The sequence below is a fragment of the Lithobates pipiens genome, unplaced genomic scaffold (assembly GCF_037356315.1).
Source record: "Lithobates pipiens isolate NorthernLeopardFrog02 unplaced genomic scaffold, aLitPip1_a1.2 Scaffold_25, whole genome shotgun sequence".
Taxonomy (NCBI): Eukaryota; Metazoa; Chordata; class Amphibia; order Anura; family Ranidae; genus Lithobates; species Lithobates pipiens.
Genome location: NW_027507787.1, coordinates 239,648,568 through 239,671,915, shown reverse-complemented (window position 1 = coordinate 239,671,915; position 23,348 = coordinate 239,648,568). Strand labels below are relative to the sequence as shown.

General features: G+C 45.6%; 1 protein-coding gene across 1 annotated transcript in view; it reads right to left on the bottom strand.

The window, feature by feature from the left end:
• The window catches only part of HPS1 (HPS1 biogenesis of lysosomal organelles complex 3 subunit 1), a 115,748-nt gene that overhangs the window by 32,086 nt on the left and 60,314 nt on the right, over positions 1–23,348 (bottom strand). The window contains exons 13-15 of the mRNA XM_077455709.1: positions 10,847–10,914; positions 4,477–4,608; positions 1,043–1,108 (exon numbers count right to left, since the gene is read on the bottom strand). Of these exons, the coding sequence (XP_077311835.1) occupies positions 1,043–1,108; positions 4,477–4,608; positions 10,847–10,914 (266 nt within the window). The remainder of the gene's footprint in view (positions 1–1,042; positions 1,109–4,476; positions 4,609–10,846; positions 10,915–23,348) is intronic.

Genomic DNA, 23,348 nt, shown 5'->3' with positions numbered 1-23,348 from the left:
GGGTACCTGTACACCAATATGCCTGCCCGTGCCATTCTGCCGACGTACATTGGCGTGCGCCGGTCGGGAAGTGGTTAAATTGACGAGTACGAAATTATCCGAAGTTACGAATTACCTGAAATGACGAATGGCGCATCTAAACAAATGAAACGGAACAAATTAATAATAAATAATTAATAATAATAAAAAGGTTTCATTATTATTAGATCGTTACGTTCCATTTGGTTAGATGCGGCGTTCGTTATTTCGGATAATTCGTAACGTCGGATAAATCCGTACTCGTTACGTTCACTAACAGACAAATTTTAAAGGGAATTCCAATACCTATAATTTAATAGTTAGTTTTATAATTTAATAGTTATTTAGAATTAAACAGGAGTTTCTTTCTTTTTTTCTGATTTTCGCATTTCCGAAAATACGAAATTCGGAAATCCGAAAATCGGAAATTCAAAAATTCGGAAATCCGAAAATCCGAAATTCGGAAATTCAGAATGTCTGAAATTTTGGAAATTCGTAATTTCGCAAATTTGTAAATTCGGAAATTAAATAATTCGGAAATTAAATAATTCGGAAATTCGGAAATGAAAGAATTTGTCAAAATTCGTTAAAAAACGAAATTGGAACTAAACGAATTGCACATGTCTACCAATAAATGGCCGGCCCTCTAGTGGTTAAAGTGGTTGCAAACCCTTTACATACACCCAGTGACGTGACCGGCCTTCAGGTGATGCACAGAGATGAAACAAATCTTCCTACATACGTTGTACCTGTTTATCTGCAGTCTTCTCTTCTCTACAGCCATTCGAAGTGCTGAATTTATACAACTTGTATTGTTTTCAGGAAAAATAAAAAATAAAGGGGGGCGTAGAGCTGTTACACTCTGCAGAGCTCAGCGAGAGCGGATTGGAAGGAAGAGACACACCCCTCCCCATCACGCAGGAACAGAGCTTAGCCGGCCAATCGGCTGCAGGTAATTGCAATTTAGGCTTACGCTGGTTATTCCAGAACAAAGCGTCGGGTTTTCTCAGCAGTAAAAGGATATGTCACCATCGTTATATTTCTTTTACTTTTCACCAGCAAAAATTCCTTCCAGTCCATCAGCTTCTCCCTGGAAAATGAAGATTCTCTTAGATCTTGTCTCTATATAGTTCAGCATATTACCAGCGTGCAGATGACTTCTCCTGCCCTCTCTATGTAAACAAGCGCAGACTATTGTATTTTATATACACTTTATATTTTCAGGAGTTAAAACATATAAATCAGGTACAAAGATTCTGTAGCGAGACCAAAATCTCCAATATCTTATTCAATACTTACATTCACTATATTGTCAAAAGTATTGGGACACCTGCCTTTACATGAACTTTAATGGCATCCCAGTCTTAGTCCGGAGGGTTAAATATTGAGTTGGCTCCGCCCTTTGCAGCTATAACAGCTTCAACTCTTCTGGGAAGGCCGTCCACAAGGTTTAGGAGGGTGTCTATGGGGAATGCTTGACCATTAGGGATGAGCTCCGGCGTGTTCGCATGATCCACGTGCAGAGCCCGCCAGGAAGTCGGCGCAGTGCTGTGCTAATCTGCAGCCGCGCATCGGGGCGATGTCTCACTGCCTGCGATTAGCGCAGCGCTGCGTAGACTTCCTGGCGGGCTCTGCACACGGAGCGTGCGTACACGCCGGAGCTCATCCTTATTGACCATCCTTTCCGAAGCGCCAGGCACCAACGCTGGACGAGAAGGCCTGGCTTGCAGTCTCTAATTCATTTCAAAGGTGTTCTATCGGGGTCGAGGTCAGGACTCTGTACAGGCCAGTCAAGTTCCTCCACCCCAAACTCGCTCATCCCTGTCTTTATGGACCTTGCTTTGTGCACTGGTCCAAATCATTTGGTGGGGAGGGGGGGGATTATGGTGTTGGGTTGTTTTTCAGGGGTTGGGCTTGGCCCCTTAGTTCCAGTGAAGGGAACTCTTAAGGCGTCAGCATACCAAGACATTTTGGACAGTTTCATGCTCCCAACTTTGTGGGAACAGTTTGGGGGACGGCCCCTTCCTGTTCCAACATGACTGCCCACCAGTGCAACAAAGCAAGGTCCATAAAGACGTGGATGAGCGAGTTTGGGGTGGAAGAATTTGACTGGCCTGCACAGAGTCCTGAACCTCAACCCGATAGAACCAATGCTCTTAGAGGTCAATTTTTTTTATGTAAAAAAAAAAAAAATTATTTATTTTTTTATTGCATTTTAATGTAAATGTGAGAATCTGAGGTCTTTTTGACCCCAAATGTCACATTAAAGAGGTCCCATCATGCTTCTTTTCTATTACAAGGGATGTTTACATTCATTCATTGTAATAGGAATAAGAGTCGGTTCACACTGGGGCGACTTCATCAGACAACTTAGCCGCCTGACAAGTCGCGTTCCGTTCTCTACAATGGAACTGTTCTAATAGGAGCGACTCAAGTCGCTCCGACTTAGAAAAAGGTTCCTGTACTACTTTGGGGGCGACTTGAAGCGACTTGCATTGACTTCTATATAGAAGTCGTTTTGCAAGTCGCCGCTGCTGTCGTGTTCAGGTCGCCTGAGGCAGTCCCGCTGCAAGTTGTGCTGCCTCAGTGTGAACCGGCTCTAAAAGCGACCCAACATGTATTTTTTTAAAAGACAGTGTTTAAAAAAATAAATTAAAAAAAAATGCTTAAAGCTCCCCGTACCGCCGAGCTTGCGCGCAGAAGCCAACCGCATACGCAAGTTCCGCCCGCATACTAAAAAAGATGTTCAAACTACATGTGAGGTATCGCCGCGATTGTTCGAGCGAGAGCGATAATTCTAGCACTAGAACTCCTCTAACTCAAAACTGGTAACCTTTAGACATTTTTAAACGTCGCCCATGGAGATTTTTTAAGGGTCAAAGTTTGTCCCCATTCCACGAGCGGGCGCAATTTTGAAGCGTGATGTATTGGATATCAATTTATTTGGCGTAGCATTACATTTCACATTATGAAAAAAAAAAATTGTGCCAACTTTACTGTTGTCTTCTTTTTTAATAAAAATTTTTTTTAAATAAGTATTTTTCCCCCAAAAATTGCGCTTGTGAGACCGCTGTGCAAATACGGTGTGGCAAAGTATTGCAACGACAGCCATTTTATTCTCTAGGGTGGGGGTGGCGTTTGGGGCTATAGCCCTAAGTCTCTGCAGGGGTTTTAAGGGGGAGGCTCTCTGGGGACCCCGATTTAAGGGGAAGGCTCTCTGGGGACCCCGATTTAAGGGGAAGGCTCTCTGGGGACCCCGATTTAAGGGGAAGGCTCTCTGGGGACCCCGATTTAAGGGGGGAGGCTCTCTGGGGACCCCGATTTAAGGGGGGAGGCTCTCTGGGGCCCACCCGATTTAAGGGGGGAGGCTCTCTGGGGCCCACCCGATTTAAGGGGGGAGGCTCTCTGGGGCCCACCCGATTTAAGGGGGGAGGCTCTCTGGGGCCCACCCGACTTAAGGGGGAGGCTCTCTGGGGCCCACCTGACTTAAGGGGGAGGCTCTCTGGGGTCCACCCGATTTAAGGGGGAGGCTCTCTGGGGTCCACCCGATTTAAGGGGGAGGCTCTCTGGGGACCCCGATTTAAGGGGGAGGTTCTCTGGGGACCCCGATTTAAGGGGGAGGTTCTCTGGGGACCCCGATTTAAGGGGGGAGGCTCTCTGGGGACCCCGATTTAAGGGGGGAGGCTGTCTGGGGCCCACCCGATTTAAGGGGGAGGCTCTCTGGGGCCCACCCAACTTAAGGGGGAGGCTCTCTGGGGCCCACCCGACTTAAGGGGGAGGCTCTCTGGGGCCCACCCGACTTAAGGGGGAGGCTCTCTGGGGCCCACCCGACTTAAGGGGGAGGCTCTCTGGGGTCCACCCGATTTAAGGGGGAGGCTCTCTGGGGAACCCAATTGAAGGGGGAGGCTCTCTGGGGAACCCAATTGAAGGGGGAGGCTCTCTGGGGAACCCAATTGAAGGGGGAGGCTCTCTGAGGACCCCAATTTAAGGGGGAGGCTCTCTGAGGACCCCAATTTAAGGGGGAGGCTCTCTGAGGACCCCAATTTAAGGGGGAGGCTCTCTGGGGACCCCGATTTAAGGGGGAGGCTCTCTGGGGACCCCGATTTAAGGGGGAGGCTCTCTGGGGACCCCGATTTAAGGGGGAGGCTCTCTGGGGAGGTGCCCGCCCAAGCATATGACTTTCTTTTCTACACTGCTATGGGCTCTAGCCCCAGATCTTTTGTAGACCCAGCAACGCCCCTGCATATCACTATATATTTTGAACACTATTTGATTTTTGGCTTTGAGCACCTCTTAAAGTTATACATCTTTTCCGTTGATGAACGTGGGCATTTTCTTACTTTGTTGGGTTTATTGTCTTAACACAGCTGCAATTGAAAAACAACAATCTAGGGGATTTCAATTTGTATTACAATAGCAGAGCCTGGGAACTCTTTTGCGCATGACCACGATACTTACTGGACTTGTTTCCTGACCCGTGTCTGTATATTTAGGGACAAGGCATGCGTGCCACGTATGGGAGAACTCAGGAATAGCTGGCGGTACACAGAGCACAGCTGACGCTTCACATTTCTACATGCTTGAGCGAGCCTGTAACAAGGACGGAGCAGGGATTACCCGGAGCAAGGTCAAGCCACGTTCACTTTATCTCAGCATTTTAATCACAGCATAAATTAATTATTTACCAGCAACTAGAAATACAAACCCCCTCTTTAGAGTCCCCTTCTCTAAGAAACAGCCCTCACAGAGGACGGGGTGGGGGGGCACTCTTTACATCTGGAGGAAAAGAGATTTAAACCCTCATAGTTTTTCACCTTAAATCATTCTATGCATTAAGGTGAAAAACCCTTCTGTTGTGCTGCAGCTCCCCCCGAGCCCCCCCCTTATACTTACCTGAGCCCCCATAAATTCCCACGATGGGAGCGAGCTCCGTGCGGTGTCTCATGTCCCGATTGGATAGATTGATAGCAGCGCAGCCATTGGCTCCCGCTGCTGTCAATCAAATCCAATGATGCGGGCACCGGCGGGTGGAGCCGAGTCCGGCATTCTGTGTCTATGGACGCAAATTGGTTGGACTCAGGCATGCCGGCGCGGTTACCCCCAAGGAGAGCGCTTCTCCTAGAGGGGCCACTCTGTACAAAACAAACTGCACAGCGGAGGTAAGTATGTTTGTTTTTTAAAACAAGGGTTTAGTAACCCTTTGATCTCCAAATACGGAAAGGCTTCTTCACAGTAAGAGCTGTGAAAATGTGGAATAGACACCCTCTCAAGAGGTGGTTCTGGTCAGCTCAGTAGATTGCTTTAAGAAAGGCCTGGATTCTGGACCTCAGGTCTCTCTCATCTACTCTTCCACATTTCTTTTCTCCTCAATATATATTTAAACTGAGTTGGGCGGTCCAAGTTCCCTGGAGTATCCAGTTATATGATTCCAAGTCCTATATGGACATAGGGTGTTGTCTATGCCTAATGCCGCGTACACACGACCAGACTTATGTCCGACAGACTTTCGAAGGGGTTCTGACGGAGTTCTGACGGACTTTCCGAATGAGCGGACTTGGCCACACACAATCACACCAAAGTCCGACGGATTGGAACGTGATGACGTACGACTGGACTAGAATAAGGAAGTTCATAGCCAGTAGCCAATAGCTGCCCTCGCGTCGGTTTTAGTCCGTCGTACTAGCATACACACGAGCGAATTTCTCGGTAGGAACTGGGTCCGGCGGAGTTCTGGCGGAAAAATTTGAAGCATGTTCCATTTCTAAAGTCTGTCAGACTTTTGCGAATCAAAAGTCCGTTGCAGCCCACACACGATCGAATAGTCTACCGGAATCATTCCGTCAGACTTTGGATGTTGAAAAGTCTGGTCGTGTGTACGGGGCTTAATAGATACAATCAGTGAATTATTTTGGTGTCCCGATTTCATGTATATTGATTAGATGTACTTATGCTATGTATACTGCTATATCAATGTTTCTTTATTTTTGATATGGAACTGCCCTTCTGCTGAAAATAAAATATTTAGGGGAAAAAAAAAAAAGGGAGGAGGTAAGAAAGAAGAAGAAAAGAAGAGGAAAGAAGAGGAAAGGATAACCATTGAAAAATATGGAAACATGGTTTAAAAGGTAATCAATAAAGTATTCTTTCTAAGTATTAGAAGAAGAAAGAAGAAAAAGAAGAAAAAAGGAGAAGAAAAAGAAAAAAGAAGAAGAAAGAAAAGAAAAGAAGAAGGAAGGAGGAAGGAAGAGGAAGAAGAAGAGGAAGAAGAAGAAGAGGAAGAAAAAAGAAGAAAGAAGAAAGAAGAGGAAAAATATGGACAACATGGTTTAAAAGGTAATCAATAAAGTATTCTTTATAAGTATTAGAAGAAGAAGAAAGAAGAAAAAGAAGAAGAAAAAGAAGAAAAAGGAGAAGAAAAAGAAGAAAAAGAAAAAAGAAGAAGAAAGAAGAAAGAAAAGAAAAGAAAAGAAGAAGGAAGAAGGAAGGAGGGAGGAAGAGGAAGAAGAAGGAAAGAAAAAAGAAGAAGAAAGAAGAAGAAAGAAGAAGAAGAAGAAAGAAGAAGAAAGAAGAAGAAGAAGAAAGAAGAAGAAGAAAGAAGAGGAAAAATATGGACAACATGGTTTAAAGGGTAATCAATAAAGTATTCTTTATAAGTATTAGAAGAAGAAGAAAGAAGAAAAAGAAGAAAAAAGAAGAAGAAAGAAGAAGAAAGAAAAGAAGAAGGAAAAGAAGAAGGAAGAAGGAAGGAGGGAGGAAGAAGAAGAAAGAAGGAAGAAGAAGAAAGAAGGAAGAAGAAGAAAGAAGGAAGACGAAGAAGAAGAAGGAAGGAAGGAAGGAAGGAAGAAGAAGAAAGAAGGAAGGAAGAAGAAAGAAGGAAGGAAGGAGGAAGAAGGAAGAAGAAAGAAGAAAGAAGAAGCCTGGATTCTTACCCATAATATAACAGGGTACTATTATTGATAGGTTAAGTTAATCCAGGGAATATGAGATTGCTTCCTGGGGGTTCTGGAAGGATTTTTTTCCTGCACAGAAGCAAACTGGATCACGCTTTATTGAGGCTTTTGGTTGTCATCACTAAAAAGCCAACCGCTGGCTCTAAAAAACGGTGCAGCCGCAGTAATCACTCTGGTTTAACCCCTTTAAACCATGACTGCAAATTTTGCATACAGTCGGTGTGAAGGAGTTAAAAATAGCATTAACAAAATGAAAACCTAAAGACATTTTCACTGATTTAGGATGCAGAGAGACTTACAGCGGAGCACAGCACTGGACGGGGGAGCGGGAGCTGCCAAAGTTAACTTTTCCTATCAACAATCTGGTGATTGGTTCCTAGGCGGTCTGTGCATCCAGTCATCAGCTTGTTAATAGGAAAGGTAAAGCTCCAGCCCAACGCCCTTCCCCGCTCCATCTAGATTTTTGCCGACTCCAGCTGTATGCCAGGCCCTGCTAAGAGCATGACAAGCGGGCGGAGGCTGGGAGGAGAATCGGCTCTCGTTCAACCTCGGCTGTTGACGTCCCCCCCCCCTCCCCCGATGAGGCTCCACGCTCGCCCTCAGCTTAGTTCCACTTGCTTAATGCGAGCAGGCGAGTGGAAATTTTGAGGGCTGGTGTATATGGAGGGTTTCTATTTGTGCGCTTTTTTTTTTTTTTTTGGAGGAGCAGAGAGGAGAGACGCTGACTGACAGTCAACAGCTCTCCTCCCCGGGATCTGTAAAAACTGAGCCATCGGCGGCGTTCAGTGGATCCGTTCTCAGTGCAGAAACGGCGGGGGACAGATGCATCGTTCTGATGCTGCATTTACCTAGGTAAGTATGAATCAAAAAATTAATTTAAAAAAGCCATACTTCTCTTTTAAGAAATATGTGCTAACCAATAAACATCATATCATGTAACAAAAGGTTGTGAAAGGGGAATAGGGCAAAATATACATCAATCTGAAATGGATACAAATTTAGGTGGAATTGCTTTTTATGAATAGGTTCCTTCCCTATATAAACACAGAACATCAGTCAAGAACTGATACGATTTTCTAAGCAAATTCTCATAGACCATACAGGAGAGATAATAGAACCTACCACAGGTAAGCCATAAATTCCGGTATGTGGACTTAAAAGGTCTACATGCTCTTTGAAGAACATAAAATGTTATATATATATATATATATATACACACACACACACACACATATACATATACATATACACACACATATATATATATATATACACATATACACACACACATATATATATACACATATATACACACACATAGTATCTCACAAAGGTGAGTACACCCCTCACGTTTGTGTAAATCTTTTCTTCTCTCTTTTCATGTGACAACACTGAAGAAATGACACTTGTCTACAATGTAAAGTAGTGAGTGTACAGCTTGTAAAACAGTGTCAATTTCCTGTCCCCTCAAAATAATTCAACACACAGCCATTAATGTCTAAACCGCTGGCAACAAAAGTCAGTACACCACCTAAGTGAAAATGTCCAAATTGGGCCCAATTAGCCATTTTCCCTCCCCGGTGTCATGTGACTTGTTAGAGTTACAAGGTCTCAGGTGTGAATGGGGAGCAGGTGTGTTAAATTTGGTGTTATCGCTCTCACTCTCTCATGCTGGTCACTGGAAGTTCAACATGGCGCCTCATGGCAAAGAACTCTGAGGATCTGAAAAAAAGAATTGTTGCTCTACATAAATATGGTCTAGGCTATAAGAAGATTGCCAAGACCCTGAAACTGAGCTGCAGCACGGTGGCCAAGACCATACAGCGGTATAACAGGACAGGTTCCCCTCAGAACAGGCCTCGCCATGGTCCACCAAAGAAGTTGAGGTCACATGCTCAGCGTCATATCCAGAGGTTGTCTTTGGGAAATAGACGTATGAGTGCTGCCAGCATTGCTGCAGAGGTTGTAGGGGTGGGGGGGGGGGTCAGCCTGTCAGTGCTCAGACCATACGCCGCATCAAATTGGTCTGCATGGTTGTTGTTACAGAAGGAAGCCTCTTCTAAAGATGATGCACAAGAAAGTCCCCAAACAGTTTGCTGAAGACAAGCAGACTAAGGAGATGGATTACTGGAACCATGTCCTGTGGTCTGATGAGACCAAGATAAACATATTTGGTGTCAGATGGTGACAAGCGTGTGTGGGGGCAACCAGGTGAGGAGGACAAAGACAAGTGTGCCTACAGTCAGGCATGGTGGTGGGGGTGTCATGGTCTGGGGGTGTCATGGTCTGGGGCTGCATGAGTGCTGCCGGCACTAGGGGGCTACAGATCATTGAGGGGACCATGAATGCCAACATGTACTGTGACATACTGAAGCAGAGCATGATCCCCTCCCTTCAGAGACTGGGCCACAGGGCAGTATTCCAACATGATAACCACCCCAAACACACCTCCAAGACCACCACTGCCTTGCTAAAGAAGCTGAGGGTAAAGGTGATGGACTGGCCAAGCATGTCTCCAGACCTAAACCCTATTGATCATCTGTGGGACATCCTCAAACGGAAGGTGGAGAAGCGCAAGGTCTCCAACATCCACCAGCTCTGTGATGTCATCATGGAGGAGGGGAAGAGGACTCCAGTGACAACCTGTGAAGCTCTGGTGACCTCCATGCCCAAGAGGGTGAAGGCAGTGCTGGAAAATAATGGCGGCCACACAAAATATTGACACTTTGGGCCTAAATTGGACATTTTCACTTAGGGGTGTACTGACTTTTGTTGCCAGCGGTTTAGACATTAATGGCTGTGTGTTGAGTTATTTTGAGGGGACGGCAAATTTACACTGTTATACAAGCTGTACACTCACTACTTTACATTGTAGGCAAGTGTCATTTCTTCAGTGTTGTCACATGAAAAGAGAGAAGAAAAGATTTACAAAAATGTGAGGGGCGTACTGACTTTTGTGAGATACTGTATATACAGTGAGGGAAAAAAAAGTATTTAGTCGGCCACCAATTGTCCAAGTTCTCCCACTTAGAAAGATGAGAGAGGCCTGTAATTGTCATCATAAGGAGACCTCAACTATGAGAGACAAAATGTGGAAACAAATCCAGACAATCACATTCTCTGATTTTTAAAAGAATTTATTTGCAAATTCTGGTGGAAAATAAATATTTGGTCGCCTACAAACAAGCGAGATTTCTGTCTCTCACAGACCTGTATCTTCTTCTATAGGAGGCTCCTCTCTCCTCCACTCATTACCTGTATTAATGGCCCCTGTCTGAACTTGTTATCAGTATAAAAGACACCCGTCCACAACCTCAAACACTCACACTCCAAACTCCACTATGGTGAAGACCAAAGAGCTGTCGAAGGACACCAGAAACACAATTGTAGACCTGCACCAGGCTGGGAAGACTGAATCTGCAATAGGCAAGCAGCTTGGTGTGAAGAAATCAACTGTGGGAGCAATAATTAGAAAATGGAAGACATACAAGACCACCGATAATCTCCCTCAAACATGTGGGGTGACTGAGCTTCTTAAAGGATCTAACCAAGGTTTGATGGTCCAAGCCTTTGGTGGGACTACTTTGATCTAAAAATGGTGTATTAGACCCACATAAAGGTCTGCACAAAATGATGTCAAATATAAAATATTATGGTTACAGATTTTACAATGCAATATATTTAAAAAAAAAAAACTCCTGGAACCCAACAGAATAGAAGAGATTTCAGTGGAGGAACGTTGGGAATGAGCACACCTCGTTTGTAAAGACGCCAACTCCCGTATAATGAAATAATGGATCGCTCTTTTACGCTCCGACCTCAAAGTATCGCCTACAGAATAACTTAATGTAAAGACGACTGTATTTATTCACACTTACTCTGCTGGAGTTCCGCTCTCATTTCTGGAGAACGCTTTATTCTTGAATTCTAGCCAGGTATTCTGCAACTAAATAGAAGAGACACTTTATAGAGACGCAGCTTGGAACGCACTACATTTCAATAACAGTAAAGTTATCTTTTTTTTAGATTTCTTTTATAGTACTTTTTAATGGGAAGCTCCAGGCAATGGTTTTATGGGAAATAACAGGATGTTTATGTAAAGAGAACCAGTCATGACTGAGCTTAGAGAAAAACTGAAAAGCCGTTCATTAATTATCCAAAAAGCAATATTTCAGGTGTAGGCAACCTCCAGTATCAATGAGTATTTTAGGTGTAGGCAACCTCCAGTATCGAGTAGTTCAGGGGTAGGGAACCTCCAGTACCAATGAGCAGTTCAGGGGTAGGGAACCTCCAGTACCAATGAGCAGTTCAGGGGTAGGGAACCTCCAGTATTAATGAGCAGTTCAGGGGTAGGGAACCTCCAGTACCAATGAGCAGTTCAGGGGTAGGGAACCTCCAGTACCAATGAGCAGTTCAGGGGTAGGGAACCTCCAGTACCAATGAGCAGTTCAGGGGTAGGGAACCTCCAGTACCAATGAGCAGTTCAGGGGTAGGGAACCTCCAGTATTAATGAGCAGTTCAGGGGTAGGGAACCTCCAGTACCAATGAGCAGTTCAGGGGTAGGGAACCTCCAGTACCAATGAGCAGTTCAGGGGTAGGGAACCTCCAGTACCAATGAGCAGTTCAGGGGTAGGGAACCTCCAGTACCAATGAGCAGTTCAGGGGTAGGGAACCTCCAGTACCAATGAGCAGTTCAGGGGTAGGGAACCTCCAGTACCAATGAGCAGTTCAGGGGTAGGGAACCTCCAGTACCAATGAGCAGTTCAGGGGTAGGGAACCTCCAGTACCATTGAGCAGTTCAGGGGTAGGGAACCTCCAGTATCAATGGACAGTTCAGGGGTAGGGAACCTCCAGTACCAATGAGCAGTTCAGGGGTAGGGAACCTCCAGTATCAATGAACAGTTCAGGGGTAGGGAACCTCCAGTACCAATGAGCAGTTCAGGGGTAGGGAACCTCCAGTATTAATGAGCAGTTCAGGGGTAGGGAACCTCCAGTACCAATGAGCAGTTCAGGGGTAGGGAACCTCCAGTACCAATGAGCAGTTCAGGGGTAGGGAACCTCCAGTACCAATGAGCAGTTCAGGGGTAGGGAACCTCCAGTACCAATGAGCAGTTCAGGGGTAGGGAACCTCCAGTATCAATGGACAGTTCAGGGGTAGGGAACCTCCAGTACCAAGGAGCAGTTCAGGAATAGGGAAATTCCAGTATCAATAGGCAGTTCAGGGGTAGGGAACCTCCAGTATCAATGAGTATTTCAGGGGTAGGGAACCTCCAGTATCAATGAGCAGTTCAGGGGTAGGGAACCTCCAGTGTCAATGAGCAGTTCAGGGGTAGGGAACTTACCAATGAGCAGTTCAGGGGTAGGGAACCTCCAGTATCAATGAACAGTTCAGGGGTAGGGAACCTCCAGTACCAAGGAGCAGTTCGGGAATAGGGAAATTCCAGTATCAATAGGCAGTTCAGGGGTAGGGTACATCAGCACTACAGTCCTATGAGGCACTGCAAGACTGACAGCAACAGGCATGACTCCCAGAGGCAGAGGTATGATGGGATCTGTAGTTTAATCACAGATGCAGTGCCGAGGTTGCCTACATCATGTGTCAGAAGATTCCACTCAAAACCATTGACTGGTGTTCCATTTCATTTTAAGTCATCATGATATTCCAGTCAGAAAAAAAAAACACTATACATTGTTAAACGTGACATTCTCCAAACTTTACCACAATTTACTCTTCTAAGTAATAAGTTACACTCCAGGAAAAGTTTGCTTTGTGAGGGTACATTAAAGTTATATGTAGCAAGGTCCCAGGCCTCCTTTGATCTAATGAGAACCTCCAGGGCCAGGGATAGCCGACATCGTTCTGTATGTGGTGGGTTGTGAGGCATGATGGGTGCAAAGTAGTTGAAGTTATTGGGTGCCAGACACATCTTGAATGCAAAAAGAAAGTTCATTTCTCTTAACAGTCTTTTTTTGGGAGGGAGAGAGGGTTAGGGCCAGGACACCCTTAGGTAGTTGCAAGATTAACTGGCTCCTCCGCTGGTTGGGTGCCGGGCTCGAGTCCCACTGAAGTTTCCTGATTCTTCACCATCCCCAGTTGGTGAGAATTCTGCTCCGGTACTTGCTTCAGTTACTCGCTGTGGTCCCCAGTAATAAGGCGGATAGTCCCTTATAGGTTCTCCGGCCATCAGAACTGTCACTTCTGGTTGGACTGCAAGTCGCAATCCCAACCCTGCACTGCTCTCTTGTTTCTGGATGGGCCCTCAGACAGCCTAGCAGCCATATGTGCCCAGGATAGGCCCAAACACCGGGCAATACGACACATGTCCACCCAGACAGCGGTCCAGGTGACGCAGAACACAGATCACCTGACTCCACCTGAATATATAGGTTCTCCCGGCAGGCCAAGAGATTCAAGAAAACCTATGCCCATTGGCTGAGATACCCAATATACCCGTTACCTGACCTTGCTTTGCCCTTCTCATATCTAGTACCACTGAGCACCCGGCCACGTAGAGGTAGAAGAGAAAAGTGCAACAGGGCCAAACTTAGGGAGAAATCAATAGATCTCTAACAATCAACCAGGATAATTATTCCTGGCAAGCAAATTTGTGAGGCGCAACCCTGCCTAAACTCCAGGGTGCTACATCTATATATATATATATATATATACCATGAACCATAGTCTTCACTAGCCTCTCTCAACACTTTTAACATGGAGAAACCCTTGAAATATCTATCAGGTCTCTGTAAACCCCTACTAATAATTGTTACATATACTGGTAATGGTCCATTAGCCAGTGGTCAGTGAGAAGAATGTTCCTTACATTGGTGATCAGTGGGAAGGAGGAGGAGGACACACCCAAAGAGCTCTCTGAGAACCGCACCTTTTTTCAAGCCTGGGCCTTGCCTGCTAGCTCGGCCCAGGAATAATGCCTGATCCTGGGGGAGGCCCTGAGATGGATCCCCCTGATGACACGGGGCCCAGTGAGGAGGAGGTGGAGGATCTGTCTGTGGGTCCGGGCCCTGGTATGGATGCCAGTGTCTTCAGCCTTAAGGTTGTTAATCGCTTTAGGGCGATTGGGAGAGCGGAGGAGAAACTTAAAGTTTTGAGAGTGGAGCTTAAAAACTTCAAAGCCAAATACTTCCAGGCCTGGAGTAAGAATCGCACCGCCATGAAGCCTGAGCTACAGGAATTAGAGGAAAAAGTAAAGCAGCAAACTTTATTGTTGGGAAAACTAAAAGAAAAAAGTGGAGCATTTAAAGAAAAGTTTGAAAACGAGAGAAGGTTTGTCAGCCAGTCCTCAGCATGTTCAGTGGATCAGCCTCAGCATATGGATGACCCGGGTCCATCTGCCTCTGCTCCTCTCCCCCCATGTAAGGCCTTGGAGTCGCCGGCGGCAACCAGCCAGGGGGTTGAGAGTGAGAATGGCACCCTGACCTTCATCCAGCGGATGGAATCCCCCCTGAGAGGAGACAAGCTTGTAATGTCTGATAATCCATCAGAGGTCCCGGAGGATGTTCAGAAAAATCAGCCAGGGAATGAGGATGAACCTGCACCAAACCCCCTGAACATGGATGTTGCTGCACCTGCATGTGCTGAGACCTGTAGTTCCACTACCACATTTGCTGCGTGTGTTTCACACACTGTGTCTGACACCTGCAATGTGATTGCTTCACCTGAGCCTCTCTGTGTTCCAGCAGAGCTGATTGATGCTGGTGGGGGAGGGGATCAGAATACTGCACCATGTGCAATGGAAGCCATGGATGTGTCAGTCCAGCCTGCACTGTCCTCTGCAGAAAGTCCTGTCCTGATGGAAGAGAACAGGCCAGATGAAGATTCCACCAGCACAGCAGTGGGAACTGACACTGCTGGGAAGACTGCAGGACATGTGAATATACCAGCAAGTATCAACAATGACAGTCATGATAAAACAATGAATGTGGTGGGTGGTGGTGGTGATGGTGGAGGGGTTAATACTGCTGGGAAAAACAAAAATGACATTTCTCTCTCTGCTCAGAGGAAAGACTCATCGATTGTACAGACCAAATCTGTACAATCGATATCTGCTAAAGATGTCTCAGACAGTTCAAAACACACAAATATCTCTTCTGCTGGGAGGAATATGGGGAGTTATGCGTCTGTTGTGGGGAGTCGCACCAAGGAGGGTGGGGGGAATGCTGTAAATATTGGTGGTCACAATATAGGGGGGTTTGGTGGTGGGATTGGTAGTGGGTATAGGAGGAGGAATGTGGTTCAGTTCAAGTGGGAGGGGGAGGGGACCCCACCAGTGAGGGGGAGGGTGGCTGAGTTGATTTTGGAAATGGGGTTTAAAGCTGTGGATATTTTTGCTTTGATTTGCCCAGTGGGAAGTTATGAATTTGATTTATCTTTTGTAAAACCTGAGGGGTTGGACTTATTTTGGGAGCGACATAGGAGGTGCCAGGGCCTTCCGCAGTGGAGTGGTTTGGTGCCAAAGGTTATTTCCAGGCAGCCCCTGATAAAATCGGTGACCATCCTGGTGCGCAACGAATCCATACCAGAGGCTGATTGATAGTATGGCTACGCCGATATGGTGAGGTCCTCACTCCACTGCGGAAGGTCCTGGATGAACATGGGATATGGACAGGGGCCTGGACGGTGTCACTAAAACTGGGGGTGCTGGGCAATGTAGTCCAACATCTGCCCTGTTCAGCTTTTCTGGGAAGAGATCGGCTGACTATTTTCTACCAGGGACAGCCCAAAGTCTGCAATAAATGTGGTGAAAAGGGCCATTTTGCCTCTACCTGCACCCGTAAAAAGTGTTCGCTATGCCAGGGTCTGGACCATTTGGCAAAAGATTGTACCCAAATTCGGTGCAATCTGTGCCAAAAGCTTGGCCATCCTTACAGTAAGTGTCCAGAGGCTTTACATAACCTGCCAGGATTGGAGGCTGAGCTGCAGAGGCTGGATAAGGAGGATGAGGCCGCTGTAACTGTTGTTGTCCCTCCTGTGTCAGTTCCATCTGTTTCAGGTTCTGTTTCCCCTGGTAATGTGGTCCCTGAGTCTGTCCCTCCTGTGTCTGTTCCATCTGTTTCAGGTTCTGTTTCCCCTGGTAATGTGGTCCCTGAGTCTGTCCCTCCTGTGTCTGTTCCATCTGTTTCAGGTTCTGTTTCCCCTAGTGATGTGGTCCCTAAGTCTGTCCCCCATGTGGTGGTCCCTATTCCTGCTGTACGTAGATCCTCCAGACTAGCGGAGGCTGCTGGGGGGGCAGGTTTAGCGGATCTTCCTTCTCAGCCTCCAGTCCCTGTCCCTCGGCAGCGCAAACGTGGTCAGGGGAATGTGGGGGTGCTGGATGGGGGTGGGGCTGATGGAAGGGTGTCCATATCCCATGTCTCACCCTCTGTTGGGGGGGATTCGGATGATGAGGGGTGGGAGACGTTTAGGAGGAAGAAAAAGAAGAAGAGGAAGACAAATAAGGTGGTAATTTCTTCCTCAGAGTCGGACCCAGGAGGGGTTCCTCCTGGTAACCCTTTTTCAGTTTTGTCAGGTGATGGGATGTCTGATTTATCTTTTTCTTTATCATCCATGGATGAGGGGGAGTCACATAGTTTGAAGAGAGCTGTTTCTGGTGATGAGAGTGTGGCAAAGGTTAAGAAACGACTACCCCAATCATCCTGATGGCAGTTCCCACTCCGATAAAGGTGGCGACCATTAATGTCGCCAGCATGAAATCTGCAAGAGCTCGTGATATTGCCTTATTTTTGCTCAGCGAGTTTGATGCCGAGATTTTATTTTTGCAAGAGACCTGGCTCAATACTTTGGCCGATGTCCATCTAGCAAAAAGGGAGTGGAGATGCGGTCCCTCCTTTTGGTCTCTTGCGGCAGAGCCCTGCAGCGGAGTTGCGGTCCTTTTTAAAACCGATATGGTAACGTGCCGGCGGGTAATTGAGGTAGAGATTGGGAGATGCATGGTCTTGGACGTCTCTGTGAGGGGGCAGGACCTGCGCCTGATTAATATCTATGGACCGCAGTCAAGATGGGGCAGGAAATGCCTCCTCACAGAGATCAAGCCCTTCCTTTTTACGTCCCAGCAGGTTGTCTTTGGAGGTGATTTTAACACCATAATTAGGCCTGAAGACAGGAGAGGCTCCATAGACAGGCTGGCGTACGATAGCGTTTTTCTTAGAGATATGGTGAGACAAGCAGGCCTGGTAGATGTGCATATTAAGCACTGCCCTGGCAGCACGGGATTCACATTTCAGAGAGGGAATAGTCAGAGTAGGATAGATAGTTTTTTTTTTAAAGGAGAACTCTGCTTTCTCGGCTCCTGAGTTGAGGGCGGTGGAGTTCTCTGACCACTGTATGCTGTCTGTGACTCTGAATGCCTCGGACACTCCACCCAGGGGAAGGGGTACCTGGAAACTGAATTCGGCTCTCCTGGAAGACGTAGAGGTAAGACAATCCTTTGAGGATTTTTTCCAGGCACAGGTTTCTATTCTGGACTTTTGCAGCAGTAAGTCAGAGTGGTGGGAGCTTGTGAAACAAAGGGCGATTGGACTTTTCAAGGCCATAAGTAAGAAGAAGCAGCTTGGTATGTACATTGCCTACCAGCATTTGCGGAGGAAGCTTGATCGTCTTGTCTCGTATAGAGGAGATCCAGGGGAGATCTCTGAGGTGAAGTTTCTTCTTAGAAAGTGTCAATACGACCGGCATGCCTCCTTGGTTCTGGAGAGGGATTATGGAAAATATCACTCGCCTGATCCTTACCAGAACTGTAAGCAAGGCATAGCAGTTAAGACGGTCATAGGCCTGAGGGATAGTACGGGTTCCCTGGTGAAGTCCAGATCAGGGATCCTGGAGATCTTCAGATCATATTATGCAGACCTTCTGGGAAGAAAGGACCTTTGTCGGGACAAGATGGAAAGCTTTCTGGATTCTACTCCAGGATTGGGAAATGGTACATTGCCTTTGATGGATTTGACAGAACCAATTTCAGTGGATGAGGTAGTCCATGCTATGGAGAAGCTGGCTACCAAAAAATCGCCTGGGCCAGATGGGTTGACAGCTGAATTCTACAAGTGTTTTAAGTCCATTCTGGCTCCCTTTTTAGCGGAGGTTTATAACAGCTGTCTAGAAGAGGGTTCGCTCCCTCCCTCCATGAGGCAATCCGCTGTGATTCTTCTGTCAAAAGGTAAAGACCCCTCAATGATTGAGAACTGGCGCCCCATCAGTCTTCTCAATGTTGATAGAAAGATCTTGGCGAAGATTCTTTTTTGGCGCTTGTCGTCAGTGGCAGGCGATTTGTTGTCCAGTCATCAGCACTGCTCGGTCCAAGGTAGAAGTACCTTTTCAGCGGTTTTAGCTGTCCGGGAGGCTTTGGAGCGATGCAGGGCTGCTGGATGGAGAAAGTACTTGCTGGCATTGGATCAGGCGAAGGCTTTTGATAGAGTCAATCACGAGTACCTGTATTTGCTACTTGGTAGATACGGCCTGCAGGAGAGGTTTATAGATTGGCTGAAGACATTATATAAAGGGGCTGAGAGCTTCCCACTGGTTAATGGTTGGGTTGGACGGCCTTTTGAGGTTGGCTCTAGTGTGCGCCAGGGATGTCCTCTGAGCCCCCTGTTATATGTATTCGCAATCGACCCCTTCATAAGAAGGCTAGAGAGTGGATCTTTGTGCGGGGTGCCTTTGGGCATTGCTGGTGTGCCACCTTTGAAGGTCGTGGCCTATGCCGATGATGTGTCTGTTATTGTCTCTGGAACGGAGGAGGCGCAGGAGGTGGTCTCTATGATAGAGCAGTACACGGAGGCTTCTGGTTCTAAAGTCAACCATGAAAAGAGTGAAGTTTTCTGGATGGGTGAGGAAGGTGAAAGCTTCGAACTTCCGGATGCCTTCCCAGAGCCCCAGCAGGAAATTAAAGTGTTGGGCATCAAATTTGGTCCTGGTGACTATGGTCATCGAAATTGGGAAAGCAGGTTGGTGTGTGCCAATGCCAAAGTAGCAAGTTGGAAGAAATGGAAGCTTTCATTGAGGGAGAGGGTTGACTTGATCAAAACGTACCTGGTCCCAATTTTTTTATATGTCAGCTTCGTCTGTATCTTGCCAGTATCTCTCTATTCAAGGGTGTACAGCTGCTTTTTCCAACTGTTATGGGGAAGTAGGCTGAACCTGATCAAACGCAATGTAACTTACCTGTCTAGGCGGGAGGGTGGCCTAGGAATGGTCAACCCAATAGTTTTCTTTTCTCTGCTGTTTTTAAAGTACAATCTTGGTAACATGCTAGCAGAGAACCCGCCGGGATGGGTGGGTATTTTTCAATCTTGTTTTAGGCCTTTTCTGCGATCCTGGGAAGATGGCGGGCCAGTGAAAAGTCTGAGAGTCCGACATGGCAAGCTCCCGGCTTATGTTGCCCCGTGTCTGAAAATACTTCGGCAGTGGCAGGTGACAGTGGAGGATATCAAGTCCCTCCCCAGGAAGCTTCTGGAGAAGAGGATTTTGGGCTCTGCTTTCAGTGTGTCACTGGCCTTAAGGGATTGCCCAGGCTCTGTAATGAGGGAAGGGTTGCGTTTAATCAATTTAGAAAGAATCCCCTTGAAGTTTAGGGATCAAGCCTGGCTCGCCTTCCATGGAAGGCTCTATGTGAGAGGGAACTTGAAGCATCGCCCTGTGGATGATCGGGATTGTCCTAGAGCGGAGTGTGTTGGTAAAGTGGAGTCTATGGACCACTTTTTGCTCCAGTGTCCCTTTAACATAGAGGTGTATAAAAAGGTGGGGAGGGCTCTAGGCATCCCCTTTTTCTATCGCATGAGTTATGCGGAGTGGGTGTATGGGGCATTTCCGACTCACTGGGATTTTGATTTGGATACACTGTTTTTAGTTAGTATAGTTGTCCGTTACTTCACATGGAATGCATGGTGCCAGATTACCCTGCGGAAGAAAGTCCTCTCTGTTGAGGTGGTGGTGCACGATATTCTGGGTGAGGTTGGGAAAATTCGGGGTCTTGAGAAGGGCAGGGAGCCTCGGGCAGTCTGGATAAGGGCGTGGAGGAATATCAGACCTGCCTTTGGTGAACTGCCCATCTCTGGGTGAGGAGCTCTTTTCTTTTTCTGGTTCTTTCACTCCCTTAGCTTTTGTTGGTTAATATCTTCTTTTTGAAGAAGGGCTGCATGCATAATAGGTGCGGGATTGTTTCTTAACCTCACAAGTTTGATGTCTGGTGTAATGGTGTGAGTCGTAATAGGATTTATGTTATTGCTGTAAAGTATTTTTTTTTTTTTTGGTTTGAGAGCAGTTTTGCTATATTTATTTTAATTTATGTAAATATGTATATATTTATGTATATTTATATATTGTGATTTTATGCTTAATGATTGCAAGACTTTTAATAAAGAAAAATTGGGAAGAATGTTCCTTACATTGGTGGTCAGTGAGAAGAATGTTCCTTACATTGGTGATCAGTGGGAAGAATGTTCCGTACATTGGTGATCAGTGGGAAGAATGTTCCTTACATTGGTGGTCAGTGAGAAGAATGTTCCTTACATTGGTGATCAGTGAGAAGAATGTCCCTTACATTGGTGATCAGTGAGAAGAATGTTCCTTACATTGGTGATCAGTGGGAAGAATGTTCCTTACATTGGTGATCAGTGAGAAGAATGTTCCTTACATTGGTGATCAGTGAGAAGAATGTTCCTTACATTGGTGATCAGTGGGAAGAATGTCCCTTACATTGGTGATCAGTGAGAAGAATGTTCCTTACATTGGTGATCAGTGAGAAGAATGTTCCTTACATTGGTGATCAGTGGGAAGAATGTTCCTTACATTGGTGATCAGTGAGAAGAATGTTCCTTACATTGGTGATCAGTGAGAAGAATGTTCCTTACATTGGTGATCAGTGAGAAGAATGTTCCTTACATTGGTGATCAGTGGGAAGAATGTTCCTTACATTGGTGATCAGTGGGAAGAATGTTCCTTACATTGGTGATCAGTGGGAAGAATGTTCCTTACATTGGTGATCAGTGAGAAGAATGTTCCTTACATTGGTGATCAGTGAGAAGAATGTTCCTTACATTGGTGATCAGTGAGAAGAATGTTCCTTACATTGGTGATCAGTGAGAAGAATGTTCCTTACATTGGTGATCAGTGAGAAGAATGTTCCTTACATTGGTGATCAGTGAGAAGAATGTTCCTTACATTGGTGATCAGTGGGAAGAATGCTCCTTACATTGGTGATCAGTGGGAAGAATGCTCCTTACATTGGTGATCAGTGAGAAGAATGCTCCTTACATTGGTGATCAGTGAGAAGAATGTTCCTTACATTGGTGATCAGTGAGAAGAATGTCCCTTACATTGGTGATCAGTGAGAAGAATGTCCCTTACATTGGTGATCAGTGAGAAGAATGTTCCCTACATTGGTGATCAGTGAGAAGAATGTCCCTTACATTGGTGATCAGTGGGAAGAATGTTCCTTACATTGGTGATCAGTGAGAAGAATGTCCCTTACATTGGTGATCAGTGAGAAGAATGTCCCTTACATTGGTGATCAGTGAGAAGAATGTCCCTTACATTGGTGATCAGTGAGAAGAATGTTCCTTACATTGGTGATCAGTGAGAAGAATGTTCCTTACATTGGTGATCAGTGAGAAGAATGTTCCTTACATTGGTGATCAGTGAGAAGAATGTTCCTTACATTGGTGATCAGTGAGAAGAATGTTCCTTACATTGGTGATCAGTGGGAAGAATGCTCCTTACATTGGTGATCAGTGAGAAGAATGTTCCTTACATTGGTGATCAGTGAGAAGAATGTCCCTTACATTGGTGATCAGTGAGAAGAATGTCCCTTACATTGGTGATCAGTGAGAAGAATGTCCCTTACATTGGTGATCAGTGAGAAGAATGTCCCTTACATTGGTGATCAGTGGGAAGAATGTCCCTTACATTGGTGATCAGTGAGAAGAATGTTCCTTACATTGGTGATCAGTGAGAAGAATGTCCCTTACATTGGTGATCAGTGGGAAGAATGTCCCTTACATTGGTGATCAGTGAGAAGAATGTTCCTTACATTGGGGATCAGTGAGAAGAATGTTCCTTACATTGGTGATCAGTGAGAAGAATGTTCCTTACATTGGTGATCAGTGAGAAGAATGTCCCTTACATTGGTGATCAGTGAGAAGAATGTCCCTTACATTGGTGATCAGTGGGAAGAATGTCCCTTACATTGGTGATCAGTGGGAAGAATGCTCCTTACATTGGTGATCAGTGAGAAGAATGTTCCTTACATTGGTGATCAGTGGGAAGAAAGTTCCTTACATTGGTGATCAGTGAGAAGAATGTTCCTTACATTGGTGATCAGTGAGAAGAATGTCCCTTACATTGGTGATCAGTGAGAAGAATGTTCCTTACATTGGTGATCAGTGAGAAGAATGTTCCTTACATTGGTGATCAGTGAGAAGAATGTTCCTTACATTGGTGATCAGTGAGAAGAATGTTCCTTACATTGGTGATCAGTGAGAAGAATGTTCCTTACATTGGTGATCAGTGGGAAGAATGTTCCTTACATTGGTGATCAGTGAGAAGAATGTTCCTTACATTGGTGATCAGTGAGAAGAATGTCCCTTACATTGGTGATCAGTGAGAAGAATGTCCCTTACATTGGTGATCAGTGAGAAGAATGTTCCTTACATTGGTGATCAGTGGGAAGAATGTTCCTTACATTGGTGATCAGTGAGAAGAATGTTCCTTACATTGGTGATCAGTGAGAAGAATGTTCCTTACATTGGTGATCAGTGAGAAGAATGTTCCTTACATTGGTGATCAGTGAGAAGAATGTTCCTTACATTGGTGATCAGTGGGAAGAATGTTCCTTACATTGGTGATCAGTGAGAAGAATGTTCCTTACATTGGTGATCAGTGAGAAGAATGTCCCTTACATTGGTGATCAGTGAGAAGAATGTTCCTTACATTGGTGATCAGTGAGAAGAATGTTCCTTACATTGGTGATCAGTGAGAAGAATGTTCCTTACATTGGTGATCAGTGAGAAGAATGTTCCTTACATTGGTGATCAGTGAGAAGAATGTTCCCTACATTGGTGATCAGTGGGAAGAATGTTCCTTACATTGGTGATCAGTGAGAAGAATGTTCCTTACATTGGTGATCAGTGAGAAGAATGTTCCTTACATTGGTGATCAGTGAGAAGAATGTTCCTTACATTGGTGATCAGTGGGAAGAATGTTCCTTACATTGGTGATCAGTGAGAAGAATGTTCCTTACATTGGTGATCAGTGAGAAGAATGTCCCTTACATTGGTGATCAGTGAGAAGAATGTCCCTTACATTGGTGATCAGTGAGAAGAATGTTCCTTACATTGGTGATCAGTGGGAAGAATGTCCCTTACATTGGT